The sequence below is a fragment of the Engystomops pustulosus genome, chromosome 3 (assembly GCF_040894005.1).
Source record: "Engystomops pustulosus chromosome 3, aEngPut4.maternal, whole genome shotgun sequence".
Classification (NCBI taxonomy): domain Eukaryota; kingdom Metazoa; phylum Chordata; class Amphibia; order Anura; family Leptodactylidae; genus Engystomops; species Engystomops pustulosus.
The window spans coordinates 112,365,192-112,382,826 of record NC_092413.1 but is presented as its reverse complement, the minus strand read 5'-3'; the positions used below and the strand labels follow the sequence as shown (position 1 = coordinate 112,382,826).

The following is a 17,635-nucleotide window of genomic DNA, read 5'->3' as shown; positions in this document are numbered from 1 at the left end:
GTGCTATCTGGTGATAGATGTCCTTTAACAGGGCTTAGTCTGGTGACGGATTCCCTTTAAGTTCCTTTTTAAGGGCTAGGTTTCTTGCACATGGTGGTTTGCTCTCCCTACAAAAATGAAGTCCTTGCTATTTATAAAGGTGATTGTAATGAAATGTGTCTTTAACATCAGATAAACAGATCTATTGATGTCTTCACAGGGAAGCCGCAAGGTTGAAATCCCCTATGAGCCCATGGTAAGTTCAACATTAACTATATAGATTATTGGTATTTATTGTTTATTATATATTTGGAAAAATATATAGCCAGCGCTTGGTGGGTTCAGTCCCTTGAAAATCGCTTCTCTGAAACTTTTGAAAAGCCATGTAAGATAATTTTTGCCAATGCCGTTAGGAGGATCTTAATACATATGAATTTGTCATAAAGTCCAATATGGTATTTTGCTAAATGAAGGAAATGAGTGATAATCTCACTACACAGTATGAATAAAGAAAATTTTTTAAAATGAATAATAAAAAAAATAAAATGTATGTTAGTTATGTCTAATATAAATTCTTTTACAGATCATTATCTTCGAGAAGCCCATGTTTGAAGGCAGACAGGTGGAGCTTGACAAAGAAATGTTTGCCCTGGAAAAACTAGAAATACCAGAAGCTACTGGAGAAGAAAAAGCACTTACATTTAGTACTGTTGGATCCATAAAAGTTCTTAGTGGGTTGTGAGTATTATTATACTTTATTAAATTCTACCTCTTGTAGTAGATGTAGCATGTACTATACAAACTAAGGACAGCTTAGAAAGGTCTGGTATCTCTGGTATCAGAGAAAATTGCAGCTTTCAAATGCGGCTTGTGGTTCTGCGTGCTATACATTTTAAGATACAGGAAATTAAAGGGGCTGTCCACTTTCAGCAAATGATTGGAAAAGTTATACCATTTCCCAATATAATTTCTCTATCAATTCCTCACCATTTTTGAGATCTCTTCTTGCTATCCTTCTATAGAAAGCTTTTATGTTTACTCCCAGTGGATAGAAATCTGTCCATGGTCTTGTGATAGACATGCACGTACATAAGCTGTTATTATCACAAAGACTAATCAGAGCTGTGTGATAATAATGGCTTGTGCACCTGACTGTCCATCACATGACCACGGACAGATTTCTATCCACTGGAAGTAAACACAAAAGCTGGAAAGGCAAAGTCTTGGACCTTTATCTGGATTATGCATTTAACCAAATAACCATTTTCTCTAACTGCCTGTGACATTTTAAAGACTCTCATCTTTAGAATGACACCAGGAATATAATTCTATAGCATGGTGGTATAGAGCCTAAGTTAGGGGCATCTTAAGTGTCACTCTTCTTCCAGTCTCTTTGCATAACCATGAGGTAAGGGAAACTGTCAAGCTTTAACATGAAAAGGGCAGTTGTAAAATATTTCTTAGATTATTACTTGGATTTTTTTTAACCCTGCCTGAAGGTGCTCTTAGTTTAGTGGTGTAAAAGATTCCCTTTAAGATTCCTATTAAGATTCTTCTGTATCTATTTAGTAGATAGGTGTCATTGCAATATTTTGAGTATGATGTATTTTCTAGGTGGGTTGCTTATGAGAAACCTGGATATGAAGGTCACCAATATTTACTTGAAGAAGGTGATTATGAGGAATGGAGTCAGTGGGGAGGTTACAATGGACTGTTGCAATCTTTACGTCCCATGTTATCTGTAAGTCCTTTTCTATAATGTTCACTATATATATATATATATATGTATATATATATATATATATATATATATATATATATATATATATATAATGGAAACATTTGAGAACATTTATGTTTAGCTTATGTTGATTCGTTACAGGACTTCTCCACACCACATATGGTAATGTATAGTGAAAAAGACTTCGACGAGAAGGCATCAAACATCAACGTCTTGGGTATTATATCAAACATGGAAGAGACTGGTTTTGGACTGAACATACGATCCATTAATGTACTAAGTGGAGTGTAAGTATCACTGTGCATGTTTGTTTCTATTTTATACTCCTCAATTCACAATTTGTTTATAATATAAGATTGTTGAACCCAACTATGTAATGGGTTCAGAAATCATCCATTTTCAGTCACTGCTCTGTAGGCATTTTCTTAAGTTTCAGTATTCAGTACTAACCCCTTAATGCTGTAGCCCTTTTCTGTGATTGTTTTTGTTTTTTACTAAATGCATTCCTAAAGCTTAAACTTTTTATTTTCGCACTTTACAGTGCCATATGAGAGCTTGTTATTTATGGTCCAAATTATATAATTTTTGATATTAATTAATAATTATTCCATATTAGTGCACAATTTCTTGTACCGCTAGTGTCAAAAGAAACAACTCAGAAGAAATGTTAAATAGATTATTCCCACTAAACAGTTCTCTGGAGATGGTAGAGATTAATGTTTTATACAATAAGATATGGTATATAGTAAATAATATTTGTCTCATGAAAAAAACAATTCATTTTTATTGTCACACAAAAGGTGGGCGGCTTATGAATGCCCTGACTTTACCGGAGAACAATATATCCTGGAGAAAGGAATGTACTCTAACTTTAGTGACTGGGGAGCCAAAAACTGCAAGGTTTCCTCAGTACAGCCTATACTCATGGTAAGTCGCAGCACATTACAAATAATCCTTGGCTTGTTAGCAGATAGTTTGTATGTATCCCATTAAATGGTACAATAAGAATTAGAAACAAGTCTTCAGGAAGTCTTTATTATTCTGGTGCCATTTTATTATCTTTACATAATAGTGAGATTCACCAATAGTGTGGTACCATTAACTCTGCGACTCTGAGCACAAAATATATGCAGAATTTCATATACAGCTTACAGTACATGGCAACCTGCCCAGGGAAGGCAAAGTTTGAATTTGGCACACTGTCACAGACTATTAAAATGTATTTGCTAATAATTAAAAAAAAGATTAGCATATATAATTGTTTTAATTATGGAAATAGGATGAATAAATTACCTTAAAGGAAATCTACCACTTTACAAAGGTAAAAACCGCCTACACATATTCACCTGTTCTTCTCTTCATGTTGATCCCAGCGCTTGTGTTGGCTAGTCATGACACGCCGGGATCAACCTGGAAAAAACGCATATAAAAGGCAGCCCGGAGTGCTGGACAAGATGTCCGGCTAATTATGCAGCTTGAGGGTTGGTTTAAATCATAGATTTTGCTGTTTTCTTTACCTTGACCTATACAATATTGTTTTTGTTAAATAATTTTATAATTATATTTTACATATTCATTTTCTTACAGGAAGTTCTTGAAAATGCAGCAAATTTTAGGGTACGTATTTCTGGATGTCAACTCTTATATGGCTTGCTTACTTTAAAACATAAATGATCATAAACTATTCAATAGCCTAACTAAATATCATCTCTAATTTAAGTTTATGTGGTGCAGTATGAGCCACTATTTTCCTTTTTTCGGAGTAGTTCAACTTTATAAATATCTGTCATCATAAGAAGTCATTCTCTGTAGAGTGCTATAGCTACAGATTCATAGAATGAATGGCACAAATAAAATGTAGGAATGCCAGAAAAATAAATTTGTTTCATAGCCTGGTAGTGTTTATGAGAACCATGCCGTCCTCATCCTACCTTCTACAGTGCTGAATTAATATCTGCCGCGTAATCCTTATAAATTTAAGACTTAAACTTTGAGATCAGTGTTTGGCAAACCAAATTGCGCAACATGTTTTGAATACTAAAAGTATGAAATTTTTATTTTTGTACTTAAAAATTGGGCTGCAGCATGTAGGGGTAAAACTTCCCAGACCCCTTATAAGCATAATTTTAAAAGTAAATTTTTAAAAGGAAAGAAGCCATGGATAACAAATAAAAGAAGATTGCCATTGTCACAATTCCTGGCTTCAGTGATTTGCACTGATGTTTTGCTGAAAAATCCTTTGTATATGCTTTTTCACATGTCCGGATCAGTGGAAAAAACATGACTTGTGAAAAAACATCTAGAAAAGAATGCTACAGTAAGGCATCATTGAAAATCATTTAAGCCAGAAAGAGAAAAATAACTGATGTGTGAATGAACCCTAAAGGTGTGAATTGAAACTGTATTGATGCTGACATAGGCCCCCTATCGGAACCATCACGTTAACCCCCATCACGTTACTAGATGAGAGTAGCAGTGACATTACAACCACAGCCGCTACAGCTCCTGGCTGTGGTGCATGTAACGCTTACACAGACTGCAATTGACAATTTTTTATTTTTTTAAATAAAAGTAAAATATTCTACATTGTAACACCTGTACTCAATACATCTTCCCTTATATAGACTATAGTATATACAGTCCAGCTGTCACTGCAGCAGCTTTCCTTGTGCTTTTAATCAGTTTGTTCAGTGTTTTTTTTCATACTTGTTTTTGATCAGTTAATGCTTTTTTTAGAGTATCAAAATAGACTGATAACTGCATCGATGTTTTATATAGCAACGGATCATTAATACCCATTCTACTTGCATGTAACTCAGAGCACAAGATGTTTTTTATGTGCCCCTATAGACTTGTATAGGGCATTTTCCATATACTTGCAAAAGTATACTTGCATAAAAATGCATGTCCTACAAAAGCAGTGAAGACAATGGGTCTGTGTTCAATTCAAGTTTTGCATGTCGTTATTGCGCAAGATTTAATGCATGCATGTCATTATTGCGCACCGTTTTATCTGAAACTTCAGGGGAGGATGGTGGAGTATTTCCACAGTTAAGCTTTTAAAGCAGCACTGGAATGTTTATTACATTCTTCTAGTTAACCCTTCTGGCCTGGATTCCATTATCAGGTTCAGAATCAATTGATTCCTTATAAGGTTTCCAATTGCAGAGGCCTTTAATTACTGCATTGCCTGCCCCTTTAAAAACATTTTTCATTGCAAAAATGCATACTGTCATTTTAGCTTGCTAAAAGGTTAATGCAAGGACAAGTATTATGGTTTGTATGTAATGGGATTATATGTGTATTAACTGCTTCTTGCTCTATTCAAATGTTTTTGTGTCACTTTAAGGTTCAGCTGTTTTCGGAGCCAGATTTTAAAGGTCAAAGCCAATTATTGGAGGCAGATACAAGTAACATTGAGGAGTCTTTTAAAATAATGTCATGCAAGGTTACTTCTGGCAGGTAAGATTGGAACCCAATATTTTCATAAAAGTCGATAATGTTCTCACATTTCTAGGTTACTTTAGGTTTTGTGAAAATAATTTTTAATTGATGCTGATGCTATAACATATATTAAAGTATAGCCTGGAATATTATGTTAGGGAACTGCAGTAAATATATAGTTGTTAGCTGAATGACTGTACTTTTAGTTTTAGTTTGACTAAACATCAAACTGCCGATCATTGCTTGTCTCTTTTTTGTCTTTTTATCCCCATTTTATTTTTGTTCATTTATCCCTAATATTCTCTGTACCCTCTCTGCTGCTGTAACGCTGTGAATTTCCCCACTGTGGGACTAATAAAGGATTATCTTATCTTATCTTATCTTAATTGTTGTCATGTTCAATTTCAGATGGGCTGCATATGACCAGGCTGATTTCTCAGGGAGTACATGGGTACTAGAAGAAGGCAGCTTTCCCAATTTATGTGCAATGGGGTGCCCACATGATGCAATTATTAGATCTGTAAAGACAATAAAATATGTAAGTACATAACATTGAAGAGTTACTAATGGCCTATCAATAAGATAGATTACAACACCTGTGAACCCTTGTGATTGGTTGTAAGACACTACTTTTAGAGCTTGAAGAGCAATGTTATGTCCATGGTACATCACAGTGATGGCGAACCTTTAGGAGACCGAGTGCCCAAACTATAACCAAAATCCACTTATTTACGGCAAAGTGCCAACGTTGAGTTTTAAGCAGTAACTTATTGCTACCTGCTCTTCAACATCTATCAATCGTATCAGCCCCTTGAGGCCACCAATACAGTTGAAAGAAGGAGGGCACATTTAGACTATCATTGTAGCTTCTCACCAGGGTCTCTCTGTAGAGGAAGAATAAAGGGTCCAGTAGGATGACCTACATACTGCAGTTCTTCAAACACTTTCTCACTTTTACCGCAGTTCCCAACAGCCAATGAAGTGTTGTTTTAAAATAGCGCTGATTTGTAGAATCTCTTAAATTGCCTGGGTCTGCAGGAAGATTTGGTGAATTTGGTCCTGTTTGGTGAGCTATGTCTTGGGATCAATGGCCTGAGTGCCCACAGAAAGGGCTCTGGGTGCCACCTCTGGCACCTATGCCATAGGTTCGCCACCACTGGTATATCGGCTGTCTGGCCACACTACAGACCCACCTCTCATTAACTTCCCTGAGAGGTAGAATGCCTCATACACTATGGACAAAGCATCTTCCAGCCTAGACAACAGTGTATAACAGCTGATCACTGTGGAAGTGTCCCCACCAATCAACTATAGACATTTCTTTAGTAGTGTAGGAAATATATAAAAAACAGTAAGAGGCTCTCAGGCCATTCAGAGGCTTAACTTTATAGAGAACTATTTTTGCAGAACATTTACTAGGAACAGTGCAGTGTGTATTATGTGCAGTTTACCCGTGTAGTGTGCAAAGTGCCCCAGAATCAGGATTTGTGTCTCACATTCTACATGAATCTGGTGCCTCTACACTGCTCTAACAGAGTGCACCTTTTTTTATGGTGCACCTTGAACATGGGGTGTGCAACACATTTCTGTCACACTTTGCATGATAAGTGTGGTGCAATTTCTGCACTGGAACGCCCCCTTCTGTGCAGAAATTTGTGTTACATAGGGAATAGTCCAGGGCGCGCCACAAAAAGTGTCATGTGCAACAGAAATGTATCCAAGTTCACACTGAAAAGAATATGCAAAGTCTAACGGAAAACTGATGCCCGGCCTTTAGTAAATGTGGCCCGTGGTGTGTTATAAACAGGTTGCACAGAGTAGCTTAGAAAATTAATATTCAGATTTTTGGCACTCCCTACAACTTTTACTTGAGTATTTTATATTCCTGGTCCTTTCTATATTTTGTAGTAGGGTGGTGATAAACAACACAGTGGCTTAGTGGTTAGCACTACAGCCTTGCAGCGCTGGGGTCCTGGGTTCAAGTCCCATCCAGATCAACATCTGCAAAGAGTTTGTATGTTCTCTCCGTAATTGTGTGGGTAATTATTTTTATTCTCTGTGTGAGCTTCCTAAACAAGTAGAACTGTCCACTGGACAGCATAGGCAGTAATAATATAAGTACCATATACACTCGAGTATAAGCCGAGGCGCCTAATTTAGCACCAAAACTGTGAAAACCTATTGACTCGAGTATAAGCCCCGGGGGAAGGGGGATGCATTGGTCACAGCCTCCCAGTATATAGCCAGCAAGCCTCCAATAGTATACAGCCAGCCAGCCCCCTTTAGTAGCCAACCCCCTTTAGTAGCCAGTGAGCCCCCAGTTGGCCAAGCACATAAAAAAAAATAAACTAACATACTCACCTTCCAGGGCCCCCGATGTTCAGCGCGGCTCCTCTTCTGTCTTCTTTTCGATGCTTCAGTCACCGCATCTCCTCTTCTTTCTTCTGTCTGTTGTAACAGCGCAACACTATGACATCATCAGCGGCGACACCGCTGCATCATAGTGTGCACAGGCCAGCAGAGTGCATAGCCGCAGCTCTGCCAGCTGTTACAGCAGACAGAAGAAAGAAGAGGAGCCACGGGTACGGGGGCATCGCGGAGAAGACAGAAGAGGAGCCGCACCAAGTATCGGGAGCCCCGGAAGGTGAGTATGTAAGTTTATTTTTTTATTGACTTTTGAATAAGCCGAGGTGGGGTTTTTCAGCACATTTTTGTGCTGAAAAACTTGGCTTATACACAAGTATATAAGGTAAATGAATTCTAAGTTATACTAAAATTTTATCCAAAAAGACGTAAACCTTCGCTCCTTTTCTTCAATAATTTTCTAGTTGCAGATCAGACACCATATTCAAATGACATGTTCTCTTGAAGATTTCTTTCCTGGTTTTGTAAGACTTAATTACTTTGTTCTGTGTATTTTTTCCATAGGAGTTTTCAGATCCAAATTTAGTTCTTTTTGGTAAAGAAAACTACAAAGGAAGAAGAGTGAAACTTAGCAAGGAAACCCCAAATCTACAAGCAATGGGCTATTCTCCAGATTTACGGTCTCTTGAGGTCCTAGGTGGAGTGTAAGTAACATTATTTGTCATGTTGCAATTACATCACAGCAAACATTTTTTGCTTTGATGGAATCGCTGGAAAACTCTAGCAATAAACAATTTTAAAAGGAAAAATCTGCATAGAGATGTAATCATGACTACCCTGCTGTGGTTTACAAAGTGGAAATGCAACATACTATGCACTGTGCTGCATGTTTTAACCTACATGGCTCAATTATTGCTGTGGGTTTCACAAAATGTTTGTAATTTGAAATGCAAAAATGTAATTCTACCTAAAGTAGTGTAACGTGCTATTTGTGTGGTGAATGTACTTACTTGTTCTGCAGTGGATATTGCAGTGCAGAAATAACCAGACTGGCCCCAACCTACATGGTAGCATAGTTAATGCTGCCATACATTTAATAGTTGCTTTAAAAATTAATACCAGGTATACTCGAGTGTAAGCGAAGGCGCCTAATTTTACCACCAAAACTGGGAAAATTTATTGACTAGAGTATAACTCTGGGGTGGGAAATGCATTGGTCCCACTGTAACATAGGGACAGTACAATTCAGGGATAAAATATTCTTTGGGGACATATAGGCTTAGCCCTTTGTCCCAACATGAAAATATATGTGTGTACAGTGGTGACTTTATTTTTCAGTATGAATTATACTTTTTAGTAGTACCTCGAAGGTTAAGGGGTTTTACTCCCCATTTTAAAAGTGAAGTATTAATCACACTAACATCTTTCCTTCTTCCCCTGTTTCTCTTATACAATCTCTATGCTCTGCAGCCTCCCTAGTAATGTAATACCCTGCAGCAGCCAATCTTTATATAGAAAACAAACTCTGTACTTATCATGGTTCTCCCTGTGGCTTTTCTTCTCTCTCTTATGTAGTCTGCAGGGCTACATAATTTTATTTTAACAGGAAATATGCAGCAACACCAATGCAATGTGTATCATTATTGTATAGTGTTGGTGGTAGACAAAAACTATAGATACTACTATAACTATGTAAACAATGTTTTACTTTCTGGAATCCTTGTTCTTAATTAAGCTCATCTTCATTTCAGATGGGTATTTTATGAATATGAAAACTACAGAGGTAAACAGTTATTAATTCTACCAGGAAAGATTGCAAAGTGGACTCAATTCAGTGAATGGGATAAAATTGGATCTCTGCGTCCACTTCCACAGGTATGGTATTTGCTAACATTTTCATTTTTTGTTGATATTGGCTAATGATTGTTGCTCAAGCAGCTTTAGGAATTTATAGTAACGGGATACACTTCCTTTTTTTTTTTTTTAATCAAAATTTTTTTGTTCAAGGATTTATTTCAATTTTTTTACATAGTGAAACAAAGACCAGACACTTAGTTCTTAATACACAAAGTATACATAACTTCCCAACCCTCCCCCTACCCCCAACTTTTCAGGCATAGAGACATTTCAGAGAACATAAGTACCAGTCCATAAGTTCAAGATTTTTTTCCAAAGGTAAGGCAATCCCCACAAATAATTACATAGAACAACTAAGCTCCAGCATAATGCCAATCAATAATCTTTGAACCAATGTGGACAAGTCCAACCGGGATACACAGCTAAAGTAAAAGGCTGGCTTAAATGTCCATCCTACCAATACGTGTTCATCATTTAGTTACAATTACTCAAAGGATTATAAAGCCATTACTTTTAAGTTACTCTAATTTTGTACCATCAGACCTGCAAACTGAGCATATGATGATATCAACATAATAAGTTCTGTATGGTACTTTATGGTTACTCTGAAAATACAATTGCCATACAGGGAACTCACTTGTTGCCATCCTATGTCCTTTCCCACCTCTTTTGCCTCAAACACATGAGCATTAATGAAATATAACTTGTACACTTATAGCATGCCATGTATGTGGACTGCTGTCTACTGAAGATAGTATATTCTCCACTCAATGGGCTGGGAACATGTTGACTTGTGTGGCAAAGTAATGTTTAAATCTTGATGTACTAAACCATTCCACAAATTTTCACATATCCAACCCAGTCTTGTTGTTGTCGTTACTCATAACAAACTTGAAACCCTCTCTTTAGGGTACAATTTAACATATAATTGTATTGCAAAATGAGCAAAATGAAATAGTCTTATAATTTGCTGAACTCTTAATGTAAACTACACTGAGACATGTTGTATGGAATTTTGCTACATCATCTCAGCTTGTTACAGTAAAGAATTTTTTTTTCAAGAAACGACTATACTTCAAGCTTCGGAATAAGGCCAATGGAATGCTTATGTCAACCAACGGAAGCCTGGATGATATCAAACTTTTAAGGATACAAGTCATGGAGGACACGGGAGCTGAAGATCAGATATGGGTCTATCACAAAGGAGTCTTTAGATGCCGGGTAAATTTTAGGATTTCATATAGAATTTTTTTGTATTATTATAAGATGTTTGTTCACGTTTTACTCTACATCATTATTCTAATTATAACTACAGCTATTACTACTGGTATATAAAGTGAAATTGGTTTCAGAGACATTTTTTTATATCAGATTTTGACTAAATTAAGTCATAATGTAGTCATTCCTCAATACTACAGCACAAATGTCCAAAATAAATGTAAATAATCCTTGGCCATATGATCTTTTGTATTGGGTAATCATGTGGATTTGTACATTGGCAGTGGCCAAACCTGTTTTTCCTTTATAAATATACAGTATGTATGGACTCTTTGAAGCAAGTCAGCAAGTCAGAACTGGTATATTTAGTAAGTGTAAATTTAATTATCAGAGATTGTGGGTAACCGAGGAGGCTTGCATATTCTCACCAGCACAAGTTGCTGGTGAGGCTTGCAGGAAGATACTTTAGTTTTTACAGTATAGCCTTTAATTTGTGACCAGTTTATGTATTAAGTTTGTCCCGCTATTGTTAATGTATAATTAATTTCTTGCAAATTTTTACTTACATTTCATTTTATGAATTATATGCGTAAAAAATTTTATAAAAAATGAAAATGTAGATATATAGAGAGATATCCATCACTATATGAAAGTGCATTAAGCTTGTGTAATAGTGTAACTCTTTGGAAGCTCTAGTGCAGCTCTTAGATAAAAACCTTTAATGGTCATCTAAATCAAGTATAAACTAGTGACCCTTCCTTACTTATAGATCCATGGACTGTGACTTGTGGTAATCTTCCTTCTAAAATCGACTTTTAAAATTATGCTAATTAGTCTGTAGCTTAAAAGGCTGTTACAATGAGCACAGCAGGTCTCCCCTTCCCTTTGCACTTCCTGTTGTAGCTGCTTGATTACACAGGTAGTAAGAGGAGGTAGAGAGCAGAGGGAGGATAAGAAATTCCTTGCCATGCTCATTGTAACGGCCTTTGAATGTTCAGCAACCAAGAGCTCTGGTAATCCCTCCAGAGCTCTTCCTGCTCAATAGCATAATTTCAAAAGTTGTTTTAAGAAGGAAGGAGACCATGGATAACAAATATAAGAAGATTACCACAGTTAGTGTCTGAATCTATGCACGAGTGTCATTGGTTTATCACACTGGATTTTGATGGTAGATTTTCTTTATGCTCACTGTGGAGGTCCCCTCTGATCCCAATAACTAATTTATTGAATAACATTAAATCATTTAGAGACCTTGTGTCAGGGGAAGCCCTCAGAGAGGTAGAAATACCATATATGAACAGGTGATAGGAATTACCCGATGATATTGGTCCCTGCTTTGCCAACACATCTACTCAAAAGATTCCATTTATCTACCCTGCTGAACAAAAAAACATGAGTTGCCGTTGTGCAGGAAGAGAAGAGAAGTTGGGATTCTGTTCATAACTAGGGTTCGATCACAAGTCAAAATGACTTAAGTCGGGGACTCCCTGTACTGGCAAACGGAGGCATCCTTTTTGCAGATGCAAAGTATACGTTGCATAATGTCAGGAAAAAACATGTAAGAACACTTACATCACGGGGAAACACTCTGAGCAAGTGTGGGCTACAACTAGGTATGAATGTAGCCTAATTAAGGTTTCCTAATTTATTGTCATACTTTCAGTACCTTAGATGAAGCTGCCCTCACAAACCACTTCTATTAGAATATTAAAACTATTCAGATACAGATCATTGTCAGTTCAGCTTAGCATCCGTTACCATCAGTTTTTATTGCAGTATGCCCAAACAAAGATAATTTTATAGTTGTAATTACCTTTATTTTACCGATATTTTTGAGTAATGTTAATACTGAATTGTAAAATTTATTATAACTCTATAAAAATGCTCACAGAAGAGGTGGTAAAATGCTTGGGGAAGCCAGTCCCCACTTTCTCATAGACACAGGTGATATCATGATTATTGTTTGTTATACCGTGCATGTTTGTTGATGTATTGTTGTGAGTCTTTCTGCCATATATAGCCTGTTAACAGCTAGTGTATCAGGGTTGCAAATTAGCACTTTGCCGGCAGCTTTTGTCAAATTCACTGCACGCATATCTTTTGCACTTTAGGAGGGTTAGAGTCGCATTTGACTCGCAGGAGTGAGGATATCAGGGACCGTATTTATTTTCATATTGGACACGTTCACATTTTATATTTGTTTTTAGTGATTTTATCATGGTCTGTTTTCCAGGTGAATTTTATGTTTCATATATACTCCCTAAGAGTTGATTGCAATGCCAATACACATCACCCTGCTCTTCATCCGATGGTTATATATAATATTGTGATGTGTAGCTGTGGTTTACTATTAGGATTTTCCTCTCCAGGAGTCATTCTATTGATCTTTAATATGTAGGATTATACATGACTGAGATATGAAGCTAAGCTGATAAAACTTTTTTTTTTCCTTATATCCAAAGATTGGTGAAGACTGTACCCTGGCCAATGCTGGGACAGTTATAACTACTGGAAGCAAACTTGGCCTAAGCCTTGAACAGACTGGAGCAAGCATGCTGTGGAACATTAGCCCAGATGGCAGGATCTATTCTCGCTCCAAACCCAACTTTGTTTTGGATATCAAAGGTAAGATTAATTATTTGGGGAACTATACAAACTGGGGGTTGGCCACATATCACTAGCTTAAGTACAACACCCTTATATGATCACCTTTATTGTACTTGCCCTAGTAAATTTTCTCCTTGTGCCCGGGGAAGCCGCAGGTCATTTGACCCATAGAAAGCCCCTTTTTGGGAATCCTTGATGGCTCCCTTGTCCTGAACACTTCCAGCGGGTGTGGGCAGTGCGCTCATGACTGCATGCAAATGTCATTTCAGTAATGAGCGCACTGCACCGTGGCCCACCAGAAGTCCACACTTATTAATGTCTGTATAGAATGGGGGACCCTATCAATGTGTTGTACATACATTTTTGTTATCTAACATATATGTATATATATATATATTTTTTTTTCTTTTGTAGGAGGCACTCAGTATGATCAGCAGCATGTTGTTCTGAATCCTATTACAGAGGGCAAACTTAGCCAGCTTTGGGAAATATGTGTGCTATAACTAGGCACCACCATGGACTAGAGGCCTGTAAAGTACGGCACTCAATACTTTTTGGTGCTATGCACTCTGCACTGTTACTAGGTGCCCTATGTCTTTTATAAAATAATACATATAATATAGTTTACACAACTAAGGATAGATGGGTATTCCCAGAATACATTCAAGATGTTTCTCTTCCCTGGACTTGATTTTAAAAACTTGAAGAATGTAGAAATAAAGGATGTGTCATGAGCCTATGGCTTAACCCATGTTAGTTGGTTCATGGAATAGTACAACAGATATTTCATAAAGGAAATTTTCTCATCTCCAAGGATCTGCACTGTTTTATTAGTAGACACTATATTGTAAGTGACAGTATTCAATGACCCAAACATGGAGGGTTTTCAAACCCGAAGAGTATTTACCAGACCTGCAGGTTGTACAAGTCAAAGCACAACAATTTATGTAGTGTACATTGACCTTTACTTGGCTATACCTTTTCTGTCTATAAATGTATTTTTATGTGTGTTTTAAGTAAAATCTGGACTGTTATTCTGTTCTGTAGTTTTGAATACCTTGCCTAAGATAATCTGTATGTTAATGTATACCTGCAATTGTTCTCCCTATTAGTTGAGTGCAGCAGTGCATCCTTATAGTAGTAGACAGAACTACATATTGATCAACCATATTCCAATATTAGATTTAGACTGTTTTGACCTTCATAAGATGAACGTTCTGCACTTAAACTTGTAACTGATGATCAGATACTATACCTTGATGAAAATGACAAATCTATCCTTGTATACACATACTACATGTTCCATTTGAATATTGATGATATGGATTTTACTCCATATTATAATTAAGGATTTGTATCTAATACCAGCATTAATATTACTACATGGACACCGATATGAGCTTGGCACCTTAAGAAAATATAAGAATGGAAGATTACACTGGAATTGTAAAGCTTTATTTTACATTGTCCATAAGACACCCATCCTCTATGTCAGACCGCTGGGACCATTGTTCCCACTCAGTCCTCTCAGGGAATGAACCGCTGGTGTGCATGTTTATATGGGACTTGTGCACCATCCTAAGCCTGGCAATAATATAGAATTGAAAAGGCATTTAATTTACTATGAGAACTGAGGGAGACATATGTGGCTCCTTTTCTCCCCATGGCTGTAGGTGAGTGTATTTTACAGTAGGCAATGTAATCAATTCTCTGGAAGCCGCATGCGCCTTATCACATTAAATGTTATGCACCACATTGTGTTTCAGGGGGAAGAATGAAAATGATCCATGTAGCTCCTATTCTATTTTTTCTGTATGTTTCCTAAAAGTTGGTGGATGTTTTTCTACGAATGTAACTTTTTGCTAAATAAATTTGATAAATATTATTATTTTAAGAATTTATTTTTTAATTTTATAAGAGCAGGAGTGTGATGTATTTTTTAATTTTATAAGAGCAGCAAGTGAAATGTTCATCTGAACTAAATGCCTGGAAGAGGGTTGCACAACCCACATCCAAAGTGCCACATGCATCTTTCATACTTGAGTACAGGGGGCCAGGTAGTCGTTCTCACCACTTTGCTGCTCTGCTAGGACCCATTGCAGATCATTCCCAGGAGTTGTAAGTACTTGTCAGCTCTACTACACTGCTTTCCAGTCCTCTCCTGAAGTTGTGCTTTGGTTCATGATGCTAGCGCATACAACCAGCACAGGACACCGAGCTGGCAGCAAATGGAGGAGGGAAGAAACCGCGAAGAGGAGAAGATGAGCCAGGAAAGGAGAGCATTTGGTTTTTTTTGTCTGCTCTGGGGGTCTCCGCTGTTATTATTGTATAGTCTGGGGTTTCTCCATTATCATTGTGTGCTTTGGCGTCTCCAGTGTTGTTATTATCTACTCTGGTATCTTCAGAATTATTTTATGCTCTGAATGCAATATTTGATTTCTGGAGTAGTATTTATTGCTGTACTGTGGTATTGAAATTTTTTAAAAATTTGCCATTTTCTAAATGAGCTAAGACATACAGTTTTATCACCCAAATTAGTTACAACTAATCAACATTTCCCATTTGTATATTTTATGTTTTCATCATTTTTAAAAGGTCTTGATATTTTATTATGATGTCACAGCTTACAAACAAACATCGTCTTTCTGTATTTTCAAGGAGATTTCAAAATTGACTTTTTTGGAGATCATTTTTATTTTTAATGAGCTTTGAAATATGTAATATTAAAAACCACGGTGAATACCAGTGGGACGCACCATCTGAGCCCCTGCAGCAGGCCAAAATGGATTCCCAGCAAAAAGCTGAGTACTGAGTACCCTGTCAGGCACCAGCCAGGGTGCAGAAGCCCCCACGTTAGGTAGTAAGGCCAGGACAGCAGCTGTCCACCATGCAGATTGTCACCCTCCACATTCTTTTCAAAGTCACCCAAACAACAGCAGCTATAGATGAGGATATAGACATCACGCCTACCTTCTGCTATGCAGAGCCCTCACCTTAATGGGCTTCCTTCTCTGAGCCACACAACACTATACATTTGGCTAACATGGAGTATCCAGCATATGACCCACATTGGCATGCCTATATTCAAAACTTGCCCACTAAAGAGCACTTTAAATCTTGAATTGCTGAAGTCAAAGAAGCCTTTAAATCTGAAATATCAGAAGTGAGACATGATATTCAGCATATAATGTAAAGGGTGGACACTATGGAAGTTGAGCAGGCGAACTTGTGGCATCAGATTTCAGAAGCACAGAATGCACTGCACTCTAAAGCTGTTATGGTCCGAGATCTCACCATACAGCTGGAAAACCTTGATAACCAAGGCAGATGCTTAGGGGTCTATCCGAAGTGGAGGGCTAAGAAGATGTACACTCCGCTCTTCAAATTTTCTGGGGTAGCCGGACATGCAAGTCAAACTAGACAGAGCCCACAGAGCACTTAGGCCCACATCCCCTATAGGAAACCCAAGAGACATTGTTTGCTGCATGCACGATTTCAAGCTGAAGGATCATATTGGGGCACATTTACTTACCTGTCCAACGGAGTTCACTGAAAGGGCATTGTCCAATGATAATGCACTGTCCCGAAAATTCACAAAAATCGTGCGTCCCATATCATGAATGTGTTGCTTCCCCCAGACGGAGTTCACCTTCTTTTAAGTGGTGCATGTAAGTGCATTAGCTTGCGAGACAATTTAGAAGTTAAATCCTGCATTCAGTCCGAATAAGTCGACGTCCGGTGGCACGCTAGAAGAGGAGAACTTTGAGACCGATACTAGAAGCGCTTTGAATCCACAATATTCTGTATCAATGGAATTTTCCCTTTGCTCTCTCTAAGAGTAAAGACAGGAGAACGGCAACAGTGTGCTCCATCTAAGACCTCCAGCACTACTGTAATGGGATATGCCAGTTCTGAAAATGGAAGAGTCTCCCCTTTGTCTCTCCCTTCACCTCCCTGGTGTGTCTTTTAACCTAACGCTTAGATTGTAGTCACCCTCCTCCTGCATATACCTCAATTTATAGACTAAGACTAGTAGGTCCTAAACAGACCTTATACTTGCATACATTTCAAGACAGGGCAACATGGTACAGTTCTGACACTGAATGTGAAGGGGCTTAATTCTGCCTGGAAGAGGGGCCTCACACTAAGTAGACTTAAGAGAAGCAAGGCAGATGTGGTGTTTCTGCAGGAGACGCATTATGATGAAACAGGTCATTTCAACCTTGTCAGGCACCTTTTACCCAGTATCCTTTATGTACTTGTGTGATCGCAAGAAGGCGGAGGTAGCAATCTTGCTCTTAACTGCTTGCCCGATTGTAGCTGAATAGGTGACTGCGGACTAGGATGGACAGAATATAATTTTACAAAATCTATGGTTTTCCCATCCTTTTATGTAATATCTACGCCCCAAACATCTCCCAGCTC

The 17,635-nt window shown here is 37.6% G+C and overlaps 1 protein-coding gene across 2 annotated transcripts in view; it reads left to right on the top strand.

Annotated features, from left to right (window-relative positions):
• CRYBG1 (crystallin beta-gamma domain containing 1) overlaps positions 1-15,095 on the top strand; it is a 195,140-nt gene extending 180,045 nt beyond the window's left edge. For both annotated transcript variants that reach the window (XM_072141862.1, XM_072141863.1), the window contains 13 exons: positions 200-235; positions 563-717; positions 1,594-1,720; positions 1,862-2,007; positions 2,521-2,647; positions 3,308-3,337; positions 5,070-5,182; positions 5,573-5,702; positions 8,093-8,232; positions 9,280-9,403; positions 10,448-10,606; positions 13,066-13,228; positions 13,625-15,095. In XM_072141862.1, coding sequence (XP_071997963.1) covers positions 200-235; positions 563-717; positions 1,594-1,720; positions 1,862-2,007; positions 2,521-2,647; positions 3,308-3,337; positions 5,070-5,182; positions 5,573-5,702; positions 8,093-8,232; positions 9,280-9,403; positions 10,448-10,606; positions 13,066-13,228; positions 13,625-13,713 — 1,539 coding nt within the window. In that variant the 3' untranslated portion in view covers positions 13,714-15,095. The remainder of the gene's footprint in view (positions 1-199; positions 236-562; positions 718-1,593; positions 1,721-1,861; positions 2,008-2,520; positions 2,648-3,307; positions 3,338-5,069; positions 5,183-5,572; positions 5,703-8,092; positions 8,233-9,279; positions 9,404-10,447; positions 10,607-13,065; positions 13,229-13,624) is intronic.
• The last annotated feature ends 2,540 nt before the right edge of the window (positions 15,096-17,635 follow it).